The 13,108-nt window shown below is 61.6% G+C and overlaps 1 protein-coding gene across 1 annotated transcript in view; it reads left to right on the top strand.

Annotated features, from left to right (window-relative positions):
• Positions 1 to 12,587, top strand: part of NBEAL2 (neurobeachin like 2) — a 54,221-nt gene extending 41,634 nt beyond the window's left edge. The window contains exons 30-53 of the mRNA XM_040091443.1: positions 1,189 to 1,494; positions 1,607 to 1,756; positions 3,071 to 3,228; positions 3,315 to 3,439; positions 3,955 to 4,075; positions 4,164 to 4,321; positions 4,442 to 4,575; positions 5,327 to 5,434; positions 6,412 to 6,507; positions 6,597 to 6,721; positions 6,820 to 6,960; positions 7,049 to 7,179; positions 7,261 to 7,370; positions 7,459 to 7,576; positions 7,668 to 7,765; positions 7,847 to 7,963; positions 8,045 to 8,134; positions 8,260 to 8,369; positions 8,449 to 8,621; positions 8,851 to 8,945; positions 9,028 to 9,144; positions 9,228 to 9,389; positions 9,471 to 9,619; positions 12,353 to 12,587. Coding sequence (XP_039947377.1) covers positions 1,189 to 1,494; positions 1,607 to 1,756; positions 3,071 to 3,228; positions 3,315 to 3,439; positions 3,955 to 4,075; positions 4,164 to 4,321; positions 4,442 to 4,575; positions 5,327 to 5,434; positions 6,412 to 6,507; positions 6,597 to 6,721; positions 6,820 to 6,960; positions 7,049 to 7,179; positions 7,261 to 7,370; positions 7,459 to 7,576; positions 7,668 to 7,765; positions 7,847 to 7,963; positions 8,045 to 8,134; positions 8,260 to 8,369; positions 8,449 to 8,621; positions 8,851 to 8,945; positions 9,028 to 9,144; positions 9,228 to 9,389; positions 9,471 to 9,619; positions 12,353 to 12,587 — 3,327 coding nt within the window. The remainder of the gene's footprint in view (positions 1 to 1,188; positions 1,495 to 1,606; positions 1,757 to 3,070; positions 3,229 to 3,314; positions 3,440 to 3,954; positions 4,076 to 4,163; positions 4,322 to 4,441; positions 4,576 to 5,326; positions 5,435 to 6,411; positions 6,508 to 6,596; positions 6,722 to 6,819; positions 6,961 to 7,048; positions 7,180 to 7,260; positions 7,371 to 7,458; positions 7,577 to 7,667; positions 7,766 to 7,846; positions 7,964 to 8,044; positions 8,135 to 8,259; positions 8,370 to 8,448; positions 8,622 to 8,850; positions 8,946 to 9,027; positions 9,145 to 9,227; positions 9,390 to 9,470; positions 9,620 to 12,352) is intronic.
• Positions 12,588 to 13,108: the final 521 nt, after the last annotated feature.

Genomic DNA, 13,108 nt, shown 5'->3' with positions numbered 1-13,108 from the left:
AAAACACAAATGCGTGTTCACAACCCTGGTATGGTAATTAGCTCAAAAGCTATTAAGGATGCGTGGTTTGTCCTTTGAAATGGGTCAGTGGTCCTTTTCTTCAGGAGGGGTCCCCAAAATGAGGAAGTAAAGAAGTCTTCCTCGCTCTGACCTTTCTACAATTTCAGTGCAAATGCGATAAATGATAAAGGAACCTTTGGTAGGACTCCTGTTTCCTGTCTTCGTGACCGTTCAATGAGTTTCTGGGCAGAGGAGGCCAACAATTGTCTTCTGTTCCTAAAAGCTATTTATTAGTTTCTATACTCTTCATTATAAACACAGCTAACCAAACATAAAATTGATAAGTTATCAGTTGTTCTAATACAGAACCCAATTTCTCTCAGTTAATTACTAACTTTTAATCCCAGCAAAGCCCACCTATCTGTTGGAGCCCAGGGCGTTCCTTTGGCTGCCCTGGAGGGTCAGGGACCTGGGCAGGGGGGTCTGGGACCCCAGCCCAGAGCTCAGAGGGACACTGGCTTTGATCCCAGTCCATGGGAAAGGCTTCCTGCACTGCGGGAAGGATTGCAGGGCACAGGAGTGTGAAAGATTGGAGTTTAGCTCATCACAGGGTGAGAAAACAGTAGGTTTGGGTTTTTAGCATTGAAGTGAATGGGGGCAAGATGGAGGATTTGGGGCGTTGTCTCCTGCCTCTTCTTTCTTCTTCCCTCACTCCATTTTCTGCAGTGACGGTGGCACAAAGGAGTTTAAGGAGATTGGGTCAAAGCAGGGACGAGCTTTTTAGTACAAGTGATAGGTATTGGCAAATAATGATAAATAAAGAACAGGTAACAATTAGTATAAAAGATAAAGCCACAGCCCAGTGGGGAGGAGTCACCAGATGCCCGAGCAGCTGCACAGATCTTTGTGGGGCACTGAGAAAATTGTAAGATAAGAAACAACAAACAAAGCGCGCAACCTTGAAAAACCAGAACCTGAAGACTCCATCTCTTTTTCACGTCCGGCTCAGAGCTTTTGCAAAAAGCAAAAGGGCCCTGAAACCACCTGAATCTCAAAACAAAAAACCCGAGACCTATCTACTTCGGTTAATCCCGGCGAAGCTCACCCTTAATTAAAAACCTTAAACCCCGTCTAGGAAAAAAAAAAAAAAATTCCTCAATCCCCTAAAAGTTCACGCCTCGCCCTCAGCTGCACTCTCCCGCCTACGTGAAGCTGCACAGCCTCCTGCAGACGGCTCCGGCGCCGCGGAGGGATGAAGCCTTCTACCTTCTGGGGAAGCTGGAGACGCCGCTGCGGCGCTCCCTGCGCTCCGGCCCGGACGCCTTCTCCCGGCTGCTTCCCGTCGTCCGCACGCTCCTGGACCGCTGCTACGAGGTGCTGCAGCTGCAGCGCTTCCTGCCCTCGCTGCCGCCCACCAACGGCAGCCCCAGCTTCTACGAGGATTTCCAGCTCTTCTGCGCCACGCCCGAGTGGAGGGCGTTCATCGAGAAGCACGTGGGTGGCGCCGGCGGGGCAGCGGGGTCGTCGTGGCGGGCTGGGGGGGAGCTGGGAGGACGGGAGGCGAGCGTGTTTTTTTTGGGGGGGAAACGTGTCTGGGCTCGTCCAGGTGCAGCCCGGCATGGCGCAGTTCGAGGTGGACACGTTCGCCAGGGGCCACGACCTGATGTCCAGTTTCTGGAACGCCTGCTACGACGCCATGATGAGCAGCTCGCAGCGCCGGGAGCAGGAGAAGGCGGCCAGCCGCAAGCTGTTCCAGGTACTGCCCGCTCCTCGTCGCCGGGGTGTCACCCTGGGGCCTGCTCTTTGTCCTGGGGACACGTTCCTCACCCTGAGGATGTCGGTCTGGGTGCTCCTCAGCCTGGGGACACGTTCCTCACCCCAGGGATGTCACCCTGGGGCCTGCTCTTTGTCCTGGGGACACGTTCCTCACCCCAGGGATGTCACTCTGGGTTCTCCTCAGCCTGAGAACATGCTCCTCACCCCAAGGGTGTCATCCAGGGGATGTGCTCCACCTCCTGAGGACACTGTCCTCACCCTAAGGATGTCACTCTGGGTTCTCCTCAGCCTGGGGACATGTTCCTCACCCCAGGGGTATCATCTAGGAGCTGTGCTCTTTATCCTGTGGACACTCTCCTCACCCCAGGGGTGTCACTCTGTGTTCTCCTCAGCCTGGGGACAGGCTCCCCATCCCAGGGATGTCACCCTGGGGCCTGCTCTTTGTCCTGGGGACACATTCCTCACCCTGAGGATGTCGGCCTGGGTGCTCCTCAGCCTGGGGACACGTTCCTCACCCCAGGGATGTCACTCTGGGTTCTCCTCAGCCTGAGAACATGCTCCTCACCCCAAGGGTGTCATCCAGGGCATGTGCTCCTTATCCTGGGGGCACATTCCTCACCCTAAGGATGTCACCCTGGGTGCTCCTCAGCCTGAGAACATGCTCCTCACCCCAAGGGTGTCATCCAGAGGATGTGCTCTTTATCCTGAGGACACTCTCCTCACCTTAAGGATGTCACCCTGGGTGCTCCTCAGCCTGGGGACATGTTCCTCACCCCAGGGGTATCATCCAGGGGATGTGCTTTTTATCCTGAGGACATGCTCCTCGCCCTAAGGATGTCATCTGGGGGATGTGCTCTTTATCCTGGGGACATGTTCCTCACCCCAAGGATGTCACTCTGTGTTCTCCTCAGCCTGGGGACACTCTTCTCACCCCAAGGATATCATCTAGGAGATGTGCTCCTTATCCTGAGGACACATTCCTCACCCTAAGGATGTCACATCTGGGGGATGTGCTTTTTATCCTGGGGACGTGTTCCTCACCCTAAGGATGTCATCTAGGAGATGTGCTTTTTATCCTGGGGACACTCCGCTCACCCCAGGGATGTCACACTGGGTTCTTCTCAGCCTGGGGACAGGCTCCTCACCTGGATATCACCTCACGAGGATAAAACACCTCCCAAAAAAAACAGCTTTCACCAGATATACCAGAACACGCATTTTTAGGCCGCATAGTCCAATACACCCCTGTGGTCGTCCCCGTCGTCACCCCGCTGCGCTTCCCCCCCCTCGGCAGGAGCTGGTGCTGGAGCCGGCGGCCAAGCGCGGCAAGGCGGAGAACGCCCGGCATGCCAACGTCCTCAAGCAGGCCAACAACCAGCACGGCACCGTGCTCAAGCAGTGGCGCTCCCTGTGCCGCCTGCTCACCTCGCCCCGCTCCGCCTGGGCCGACCGGTGAGTCCCCAGCCTGTCCCCCGGGGGGACGGGTGGCGCGGCCCGGCGCGCCCAGGGGCGCCTCACCCCTCCCGGCCGTCCCCCAGGAACCCGCCGGAGGTTCGCTGGAAGCTCTCCAGCGCCGAGACCTACTCCCGCATGAGGCTGAAGCTGGTGCCCAACCTCAATTTCGACCAGCACTTGGAGGCCAGCGCCCTGCGGGACAACCTGGGTGAGGTGGTGGCACCTGTGGTGGCGGCACTGTGGTGGCGGGCACTGTGGTGGTGGCACTGTGGTGGTGGCACCTGTGGTGGCACCTGTGGTGGTGGCACTGTGGTGGTGGCACTGTGGTGGCGGCACTGTGGTGGCGGCACTGTGGTGGCGGCACTGTGGTGGTGGCACCGTGGTGGTGGCACCGTGGTGGCGGCACCGTGGTGGTGGCACCTGTGGTGGCGGCCCTGTGGTGGCGGCCCTGTGGTGGCGGCACCTGTGGTGGCGGCACTGTGGTGGCGGCACTGTGGTGGTGGCACTGTGGTGGCGGCACTGTGGTGGCGGCACTGTGGTGGCGGCACTGTGGTGGCGGCACTGTGGTGGTGGCACCCGTGGTGGTGGCACCTGTGGTGGTGGCACCCGTGGGACCCCGTCAATGCCGCCAGGGTTGGGCGGGGAGGTGTCACGGGCGGCGTTGATTTCGGGGCCCCGGCTCAGGTGGGCGGTGGGTGCTGCTGACCCCCCTCCTCGTTTCAGGAGCCGACCACCTGCAGAACCCCGCCGAGTCCCTGCCGCTCGCCATGGCCAAGGAGGCCAAGGTGAGCGAGCTGGAGGACGACCAGCTGGCCGAGGAGGACCTCCCTGTCCCGGACAGCCAGTGAGTGACCGCACCCCCCCTGCCCCAGCGCCGGCTCGGCCGGGCCGGGGGCGTCACCGGAGCGTCCTCACGCCGCTGCGCCGCGCAGGGCCGAGCCCAAGGAGCAGAGCCAGCGGGAGAAGCTGGTGGTGTCGGAGGACTGCGAGCTCATCACCACGGTGGCCGTGGTCCCCGGGCGCCTGGAGGTGACGACGCAGCACGTCTATTTCTACGACGGCAGCAGTGAGAAGGAGGAGACGGAGGGAGGTAAGGGCGGGCGCCGGCTGAGGGCTGTGAGGAAGCCCTGCCCGGCCCCATCCCTGCCTCGGGAGTGGCGGGGCGGTGACGCCTGGGGGGGGTCTCCGTGTCCCCCGCACCCCTCGGCAGGGATCGGCTACGACTTCAAGCGCCCCTTGTCGCACCTGCGCGAGGTGCACCTGCGCCGCTACAACCTGCGCCGCTCCGCCCTCGAGCTCTTCTTCATCGACCAGGCCAACTACTTCCTCAACTTCAGAAAGAAGGTGGGGAGGTCTCGGGTTTTAGTTCCGTGATTCAGGTGGTTTTAGAGCCCTTTTGCTTTTTGCAAAAGCTCTGAGCCAGACGCAAGAAAGAGACGCAGTCTTCAGGTTCTGATTTTTCAAGGTCGCGCGCTTTGTTTATTGTTTCTTATCTTACAATTTTCTCAGTGCCCAGCTAAGGTCTGTGCAGCTGCTCGGGCATCTGGTGACTCCTCCCCACTGGGCTGTGGCTTTATCTTTTATACTAATTGTTACCCGTTCTTTATTTACCATTATTTGCCAATACCTATCACTTATACTAAAAAGCTCATCCCTGCTTTGACCCAATCTCTTTAAACTACTTTGTGCCACCGTCACTGCAGGAAATGGAGTGAGGGAAGAGGAAAGAAGAAGCAGGAGACAACGCCCCAAATCCTCCATCTTGCCCCCATTCACTTCCACACTAAAAACCCAAACCCACTCTTTTCTCACCATGTGATGAGCTAAACTCCAATCTTTCACACTCTTGTGCCCTGCAATCCCTCCCGCAGTGCAAGAAGCCTTTCCCATGGACTGGGATCAAAGCCAGTGTCCCTCTGAGCTCTGGGCCGGGGTCCCAGACCCCCCTGCCCAGGTCCCTGACCCTCCAGGGCAGCCAAAGGAATGCCCTGGGCTCCAACAGGGAGGGACCCGGGAACCCCCCTCATCCCCTCCCAGACCCCTCCCAGGGATGTGCCCGAGCTCCGGGCGCTCCACATCCGTGTGTCCCCGCCAGGTGAGGAACAAGGTGTATTCCTGCATCCTCGGCCTGCGGCCGCCCAACCAGACCTATCTCGGCAGCCGGTCCCCCCAGGAGCTGCTCAAAGCCTCGGGGCTCACGCAGGTACCGGCACCACCGTCCCCATCCCCATTCCCAGATGGAAAAGGAGAGGGTGACAGCGCGGGGTGGGGATGGACAGGGAGAGGGGATATCGGACATGGACATGGACATGGACAGGGGTTTGGGAATTGGGGTGGACATGGACAGGAGATCGGGGATGGACATGGACAGGGGGTCAGGGATGGACATGGACAGGGGTTTGGGAATTGGGGTGGACATGGACAGGGTTGGACATGGACATGGACAGGGGGTCGGGGATGGACAGGGGGTCAGGAATGGACATGGACAGACATGGACATGGATGGGGGATCAGGGATGGACATGGACAGGGATGGACACGGACAGGGGTTTGGGAATTGGGGATGGACATGGACAGGGGTATCAGGGATGGACATGGATGGGGGTTTGGGAATTGGGGTGGACATGGACAGGGTTGGACATGGACATGGACAGGGGGTCAGGGATGGACACGGACAGACATGGACATGGACAGGGGATCAGGGATGGACACGGACAGGGGTTTGGGAATTGAGGATGGACATGGACAGGGACCAGGGATGGACAAAGACAGGGGTTTGGGAATTGGGGATGGACATGGATGGGGTATCAGGGATGGATATGGACAGGGGATCGGGGACGGACATGGACAGAGATAGCTGTGGATCTGGGAGTGGCCATGGGACCGGGGATGGCCGTGACCATGGACACGGGATGAAGTTTGTCTGTTGGGATTGGCCATGGGACCAGGGGTGGCCGTGGGGTGAGGGCAATCATGGGACAAAGGACAAAAGTGGCACATGGGATGGTGTGAGAGCAGGGACGGCTACGGGATGGGGGTGGCCATTGGACCAGAGGTGACTGCAGAACCAGGGATGGCCGTGGAGAGCGGGGACAGCTTTGGAGCCAGGAGTGCCGAGGGACGGGCGCTGCCGTGCGGTGAGGGCTGTCTGCCCTCTCTCCTCCCTCTCCTTCCTCTCCAGAAATGGGTCCTGCGGGAGATCTCCAACTTCGAGTACCTCATGCAGCTCAACACCATCGCGGGCCGCACCTACAACGACCTGTCCCAGTACCCCGTGGTGAGCCCCCCGCGTCCCCCGCCGTCCCCACGCTGACCCGCCGTCCCCCCGCACCTCACCCACCTCCCGCCACGCCCCTCTCCACCCAGTTCCCCTGGATCCTGCGGGATTACGTCTCAGAGAGCCTGGACCTCACCAACCCGGCCGTGTTCCGGGACCTGTCCAAGCCCATCGGGGTGGCCAACGAGCGGCACGCCCGCGACGTCAAGGAGAAGTGAGTGCCCACCCCGAACCGTCAGGGAGGGGGGTCCTCCGGGGCGGGGAGCGCCCGGCTGGCTCCCTGCGGACCCCCCGTCCCGCCCGGCCCCGCAGGTACGAGAGCTTCGAGGACCCCACGGGCACGGTGGACAAGTTCCACTACGGCACTCACTACTCCAACGCCGCCGGGGTCATGCACTACCTGATCCGCACCGAGCCCTTCACCACGCTGCACATCCAGCTGCAGAGCGGCAGGTGGGCTCCCGGCGGGCGGATCCGGCCGAGGGGACAGCGTTGGGGGGGGACCCCACCGGATCCACCCCAGGTGTCCCGCGCCCGCCAGGTTCGACTGCTCGGACCGGCAGTTCCACTCGGTGCCGGCGGCGTGGCAAGCCCGCATGGAGAACCCGGTGGACGTCAAGGAGCTCATCCCCGAGTTCTTCTACTTCCCGGAGTTCCTGGAGAACCAGAACGGTACGGGGAACGCCGTTGGGGCCGCCGGGGGAGCGCGGGGAAGGGGTCGGCGTTCCTCGAATGTCCCGGTCCTGCCCGCAGGCTTCGACCTGGGCTGCCTGCAGCTCTCCAATGAGAAGGTCGGGGACGTGGTGCTGCCGCGGTGGGCGCGGTCCCGCGAGGACTTCATCCGGCAGCACCGCAAAGCCCTGGTGAGATCCGGGGAGCCCTTGCGGCCCTGGGGGGGGGTCGCGTTCTGGGGTAATTCCCAGCCCAGCCTGACGGTCCGTCCTCGGACAGGAGTCGGAATACGTCTCCGCGCACCTCCACGAGTGGATCGACCTGATTTTCGGGTACAAGCAGCGCGGCCCGGCCGCCGTGGAGGCCCTCAACGTCTTCTACTACTGCACCTACGAGGGTGAGGTGTGGGGCAGAGAGGGAAGGGGACACCGGCCGGAGGTGACCGTGACCGTGATCGTGACCGTGACCGTGACTGTCCCCGTCCTCAGGGGCCGTGGACCTGGACGCCATCACCGACGAGACGCAGCGCAAGGCTCTGGAGGGCATCATCAGCAACTTCGGGCAGACGCCCTGCCAGCTGCTCAAGGTAGCTCAGACCTCCCCCCCTCCAAAACCAGCCCCGTTTTTGGGGTCTCCCCCCGTTCTGACGGGTGCCCCGCGCCCCCAGGAGCCCCACCCCGCCCGGCTGTCGGCGGAGAGCGCTGCCCGCAGGCTGGCCCAGCTCGACACCCGCTCCCCAAACGTCTTCGAGAACCTGGGGCAGCTCAAGTCCTTCTTCGTGGAGGTGAGGACACCCCCGGGGGTCCCCGGGCGGGGCCGGGGTGGCCAGGAGAGAGGGGGTCCAGCAGGTGCCGTGTCCCCGCAGGGCATCAGCGACGGGGTGGCCCTGGTGCAGGCCGTGGTCCCCAAGAACCAGGCTCATTCCTTCATCACTCAGGGATCCCCCGACATCCTGGTGAGCGCAGGGAAACCGAGGCACGGGGACGTTTTGGCGGTCCAGAGTGGGGTCCAGGACCAAACCTGGCAGGATCCCGGCAGCGAGAGCGGTGTCACCTCCCGTTCCCCTCCCTCTCTGCCCAGGTCACCGTGAGCGCCAACGGCTTGCTGGGGACCCACAGCTGGCTGCCCTACGACAAGAACATCTCCAACTACTTCAGCTTCACCAAAGACCCCACCGTCACCAGCGCCAAGTGAGTGGCTGGGGCGCAGGGACGCCGGGGACGGTCCCTGGAGGTGCCACCAGCCCCGCGCCACCTCCCTTCCCCGCAGGACCCAGCGCTTCCTGCAGGGCCCCTTCGCCCCCGGGGCCGACCTGAGCTCGCGCACGCTGGCCGTGTCCCCCGACGGGAAGCTGCTCTTCAGCGGGGGACACTGGGACAACAGCCTCCGTGTCACCTCGCTGGCCAAAGGCAAGGTCGTGGGGCACATCAGCCGGCACATAGGTACGTCCCCCTCCCTCGAGGATGATGAGGATGATGGGGCTGTGGCGGGTGACACCACGAGGGGCATCTCCCAGTGTCTCCATGCCCTTGGGGACAGTCCCTGGCAGCATCCGCACCCCAAAACCCACCCTGGAACGGGACCGGCAGCAATTCCACATCCAAAAACCCGTCGCGGTGCCACCCCGTGGGGTCAGGGTGTCGCCTCACGGCGTCCCTCTGGCCGTCACAGATGTTGTCACCTGCCTGTCACTCGACCTCTGCGGCATCTACCTCATTTCCGGCTCGCGGGACACCACCTGCATGGTGTGGCAGGTCCTGCAGCAGGTGAGGGCTGGAGGAGCAGGAGGGGAGCTGGTGGTGGTCACTGCCAGCGGGTCACTGACGTCCCCGTGTCCCCAACGCCCAGGGTGGCTTTTCCAGCGGCTTGGCTCCCAAACCCGTGCAGGTGCTGTACGGCCACGACGCCGAGGTGACGTGCGTGGCCATCAGCACCGAGCTGGACATGGCCGTGTCCGGCTCCAAGGTGAGCTGGAGGGGACCGCGGGGCGGCCGTGGGGTGGGCGCTGCCACCGCCACCGTCACGCCGTGTCCCCTCTCCTCGGCCAGGACGGCACCATCATCACCCACACCGTGCGCCGGGGTCTCTTCATCCGCTCCCTGCGGCCGCCCGGAGAGAGCTGTCCCCCGGCCGTCCTGTCCCACCTGGCCGTGGGGCACGAGGGGCAGGTGGTGGCCCAAACCGCCGTGGGGCAGCCCTCCTGCTCCAAGGTACGTCCGGGTGTCCCCATTGTCCCCTCCCGGCCACCGGCAGCGCCGTTGGCACCGCGCTCCTTCCCGCGCTCCTTCCAGGAGAGGTTCGCGCTGCACCTGTACTCGGTGAATGGGAAGCTCCTGTCCTCCGTCCCGCTGGACCGGGAGGTGACAGCCATGTGCCTGACCGAGGACTTCGTGGTGCTGGGGACCTCGGAGTGCGGGCTGGAGATCCGCGAGCTCCAGAGGTGAGGGGTGGCTGTGCCCTGTCCTGTCCCAACCGTGCCCTCAGGGTGTCCCAATGCTGTGGTGTCCCCATGTGGTGGTGTCCCCAGGCCGTGGTGTCCTGTGTGTTGGTGTCCAATGCCATGGTGTCCCAGTGCCATGGTGTCCCATGTCGTGGTGTCGCAATGCTGTGGTGTTCCAGTGCCATGGTGTCCCAGTGCCATGGTGTCCCCATGCCATGGTGTCTGATGCCATGGTGTCCCAGTGCCATGGTGTCCCCATGTTGTGGTGTCCCATGTGATGGTGTCTCAATGCCATGGTGTCCCAATGCCATGGTGTCCCAGTGCTGTGGTGTCCCAGTGCCATGGTGTCCCCATGCCATGATGTCCAATGCCATGGTGTCCCCATGCTGTGGTGTCCCCATGCCATGGTGTCCCACACCACTGTGTCCCCAGGCCATGGTGTCCCATGTGCTGGTGTCCAATGCCATGGTGTCCCAATTCCATGGTGTCCAATGCTATAGTGTCCCAATGCCATGGTGTCCCAATGCCACGGTGTCCAATGCCACGGTGTCCCAATTCCATGGTGTCCCAATGCCACGGTGACCAATGCCACGGTGTCCAATGACATGGTGTCCCAATTCCATGGTGTCCAATGCTATAGTGTCCCAATGCCGTGGTGTCCCAGGCCATGGTGTCCCATGCCACAGTGTCCCAATGCCGTGGTGTCCCATGCCATGGTGTCCCAATGCCACGGTGACCAATGCCATGGTGTCCCAATTCCATGGTGTCCAATGCCACAGTGTCCAATGCCGTGGTGTCCCAGTGCTGTGGTGTCCCAATGCCACGGTGTCCCAATGCCACGGTGACCAATGCCATGGTGTCCCAATTCCATGGTGTCCAATGCCATAGTGTCCTATGCCACGGTGTCCCATGTGCTGGTGTCCAATGCCATGGTGTCCCAATTCCATGGTGTCCAATGCTATAGTGTCCCAATGCCGTGGTGTCCCATGCCATGGTGTCCCAATGCCACGGTGTCCAATGCCATGGTGTCCCAATACCACAGTGTCCAATGGCATGGTGTCCCACGCCACGGTGTCCCAATGCCATGGCATCTCTCATGCTGTGGTGTCCCCCATGCCCTGATGTCTCTGTGCCATGATGTCCCACACCATGGTGTCCAACAGTGTCCCACTGCCATGGTATCCCACTGCCGTGGTGTCCCCACGCCATGGTGTCCAACACCATGGTGTCCCATGCCATGATGTCCCAATGTGATGATGTCCCACGCCATAGTATCTCATGCTGTGGTGTCCCACACCATGGTGTCCAACGGTGTCCCACACTATGGTATCTCCCACACCGTGGTGTCCTCTGCCAGGTGTCCCAATGTCACATTGTCCCATGTAACACCAGTGTCCCAATGTTGTGGTGTCCAATGCCATGGTGTCCCAATGCCATGGTGTCCAATGCCATTGTGTCCCACACCTTAATGTCTCCTATGCCGTGGTGTCCCTCACCCTGATGTCCCTCACCCTGGTGTCCCAATGCCATTGTGTCCCACACCCTGGTGTCCCGTGCGCGGTGTCCCACACTGTGGTGTCCCATGCCATGGTGTCCCACACCCTGGTGTCCCAATGCCATGGTGTCCCAATGCCATTGTGTCCCTCACCCTGGTGTCCTAATGTCATTGTGTCCCACACCCCGGTGTCCCTCACCCTGATGTCCCGTGCGTGGTGTCCCAATGCCATTGTGTCCCACACCCTGGTGTCCCATGCGCGGTGTCCCACACTGTGGTGTCCCATGCCATGGTGTCCCACACCCTGGTGTCCCACACCCTGGTGTCCCAATGCCAATGTGTCCCCTCACCCTGGTGTCCCAATGTCATTGTGTCCCACACCCTGGTGTCCCTCACCCTGATGTCCCGTGCGCAGTGTCCCAATGCCATTGTGTCCCTCGCCCTGGTGTCCCAATGCCAATGTGTCCCACACCCTGGTGTCCCTCACCCTGGTGTCCCAATGCCATTGTGTCCCACACCCTGGTGTCCCTCACCCTGGTGTCCCAATGTCACTGTGTCCCTCACCCTGGTGTCCCGTGCATGGTGTCCCAATGCCATTGTGTCCCTCACCCTGGTGTCCCACACCGCCGTGTCCCACACCCTGGTGTCCCTCACCCTGATGTCCCAATGCCATTGTGTCCCTCACCCTGGTGTCCCTCACCCTGGTGTCCCAATGCCAATGTGTCCCACACCCTGATGTCCCTCACCCTGGTGTCCCAATGCCATTGTGTCCCTCAGCCTGGTGTCCCAATGCCATTGTGTCCCTCACCCTGGTGTCCCAATGTCACTGTGTCCCTCACCCTGGTGTCCCGTGCATGGTGTCCCAATGCCATTGTGTCCCTCACCCTGGTGTCCCAATGCCATTGTGTCCCACACCCTGGTGTCCCTCACCCTGGTGTCCCAATGTCACTGTGTCCCTCACCCTGGTGTCCCTCACCCTGGTGTCCCTCCCCCTGGTGTCCCAATGTCACTGTGTCCCACACCCTGGTGTCCCTCACCCTGATGTCCCAATGTCACTGTGTCCCACACCCTGGTGTCCCTCACCCTGGTGTCCCAATGCCAATGTGTCCCTCACCCTGGTGTCCCTCACCCTGGTGTCCCAATGTCACTGTGTCCCACACCCTGGTGTCCCACACCCTGGTGTCCCTCACCCTGGTGTCCCACTCCGCCGTGTCCCACGCCCCGGCTCGTGTCCCCAGCCTCAGGGCGGCCGTGCCCCCCGTGCCCATGCGGGTGGCCGTGCGCAGCGTGTCCGTCACCAAGGAGAAGAGCCACATCCTGGTGGGGCTGGAGGACGGGAAGCTCATCGTGGTGGGCGCCGGGCAGCCCGCCGAGGTGAGCGGGACCCCCGGGCTGGCCGGCGTGCCCTGGGGCTCCCCGGGGTGGGGACATCGGGGTGGCCTCTCCAGAGCTGAGGGGTGGGGAAGGGGATGAGGATCGGGGAGGAGATGGTGGAGGAGAAGGGGATGAAGATGGGGCGGGATAAGGGGTTTTGGGAAGGGCGTTGGGATGGAGAGGAGGATGAGGATCTGGAAAGGGTTGGGGATGGTGAAGAGGATGAGGATGGTGAAGAGGATGGGGATCTGCAAGAGGATGAGGATGGTGAAGAGGATGAGGATCTGGAAGGGGATGGGGTTGGTGAAGATGATCAGGATCTGGAGGAGGATGGGGATGGTGAAGAGGATGAGGATCTGGAAGAGGATGGGGATCTGGAAGAGGATGAGGATGGTGAAGAGGATGAGGATCTGGAAGGGGATGGGGATGGTGAAGAGGTTCAGGATCTGGAAGGGGATGGGGTTGGTGAAGATGATCAGGATCTGGAGGAGGATGGGGATGGTGAAGAGGATGAGGATCTGGAGGAGGATGGAGATGAAGAGGATGAGGATCTGGAAGGGGATGGGGATGGTGAAGAGGATGAGGATCTGGAAGGAGAAGAGAATGGGATGGAGAAGTAG

This window comes from Hirundo rustica, assembly GCF_015227805.2.
Source record: "Hirundo rustica isolate bHirRus1 chromosome 1 unlocalized genomic scaffold, bHirRus1.pri.v3 SUPER_1_unloc_3, whole genome shotgun sequence".
Lineage (NCBI taxonomy): Eukaryota > Metazoa > Chordata > Aves > Passeriformes > Hirundinidae > Hirundo > Hirundo rustica.
This window is presented reverse-complemented; position numbering and strand designations above follow the sequence as displayed.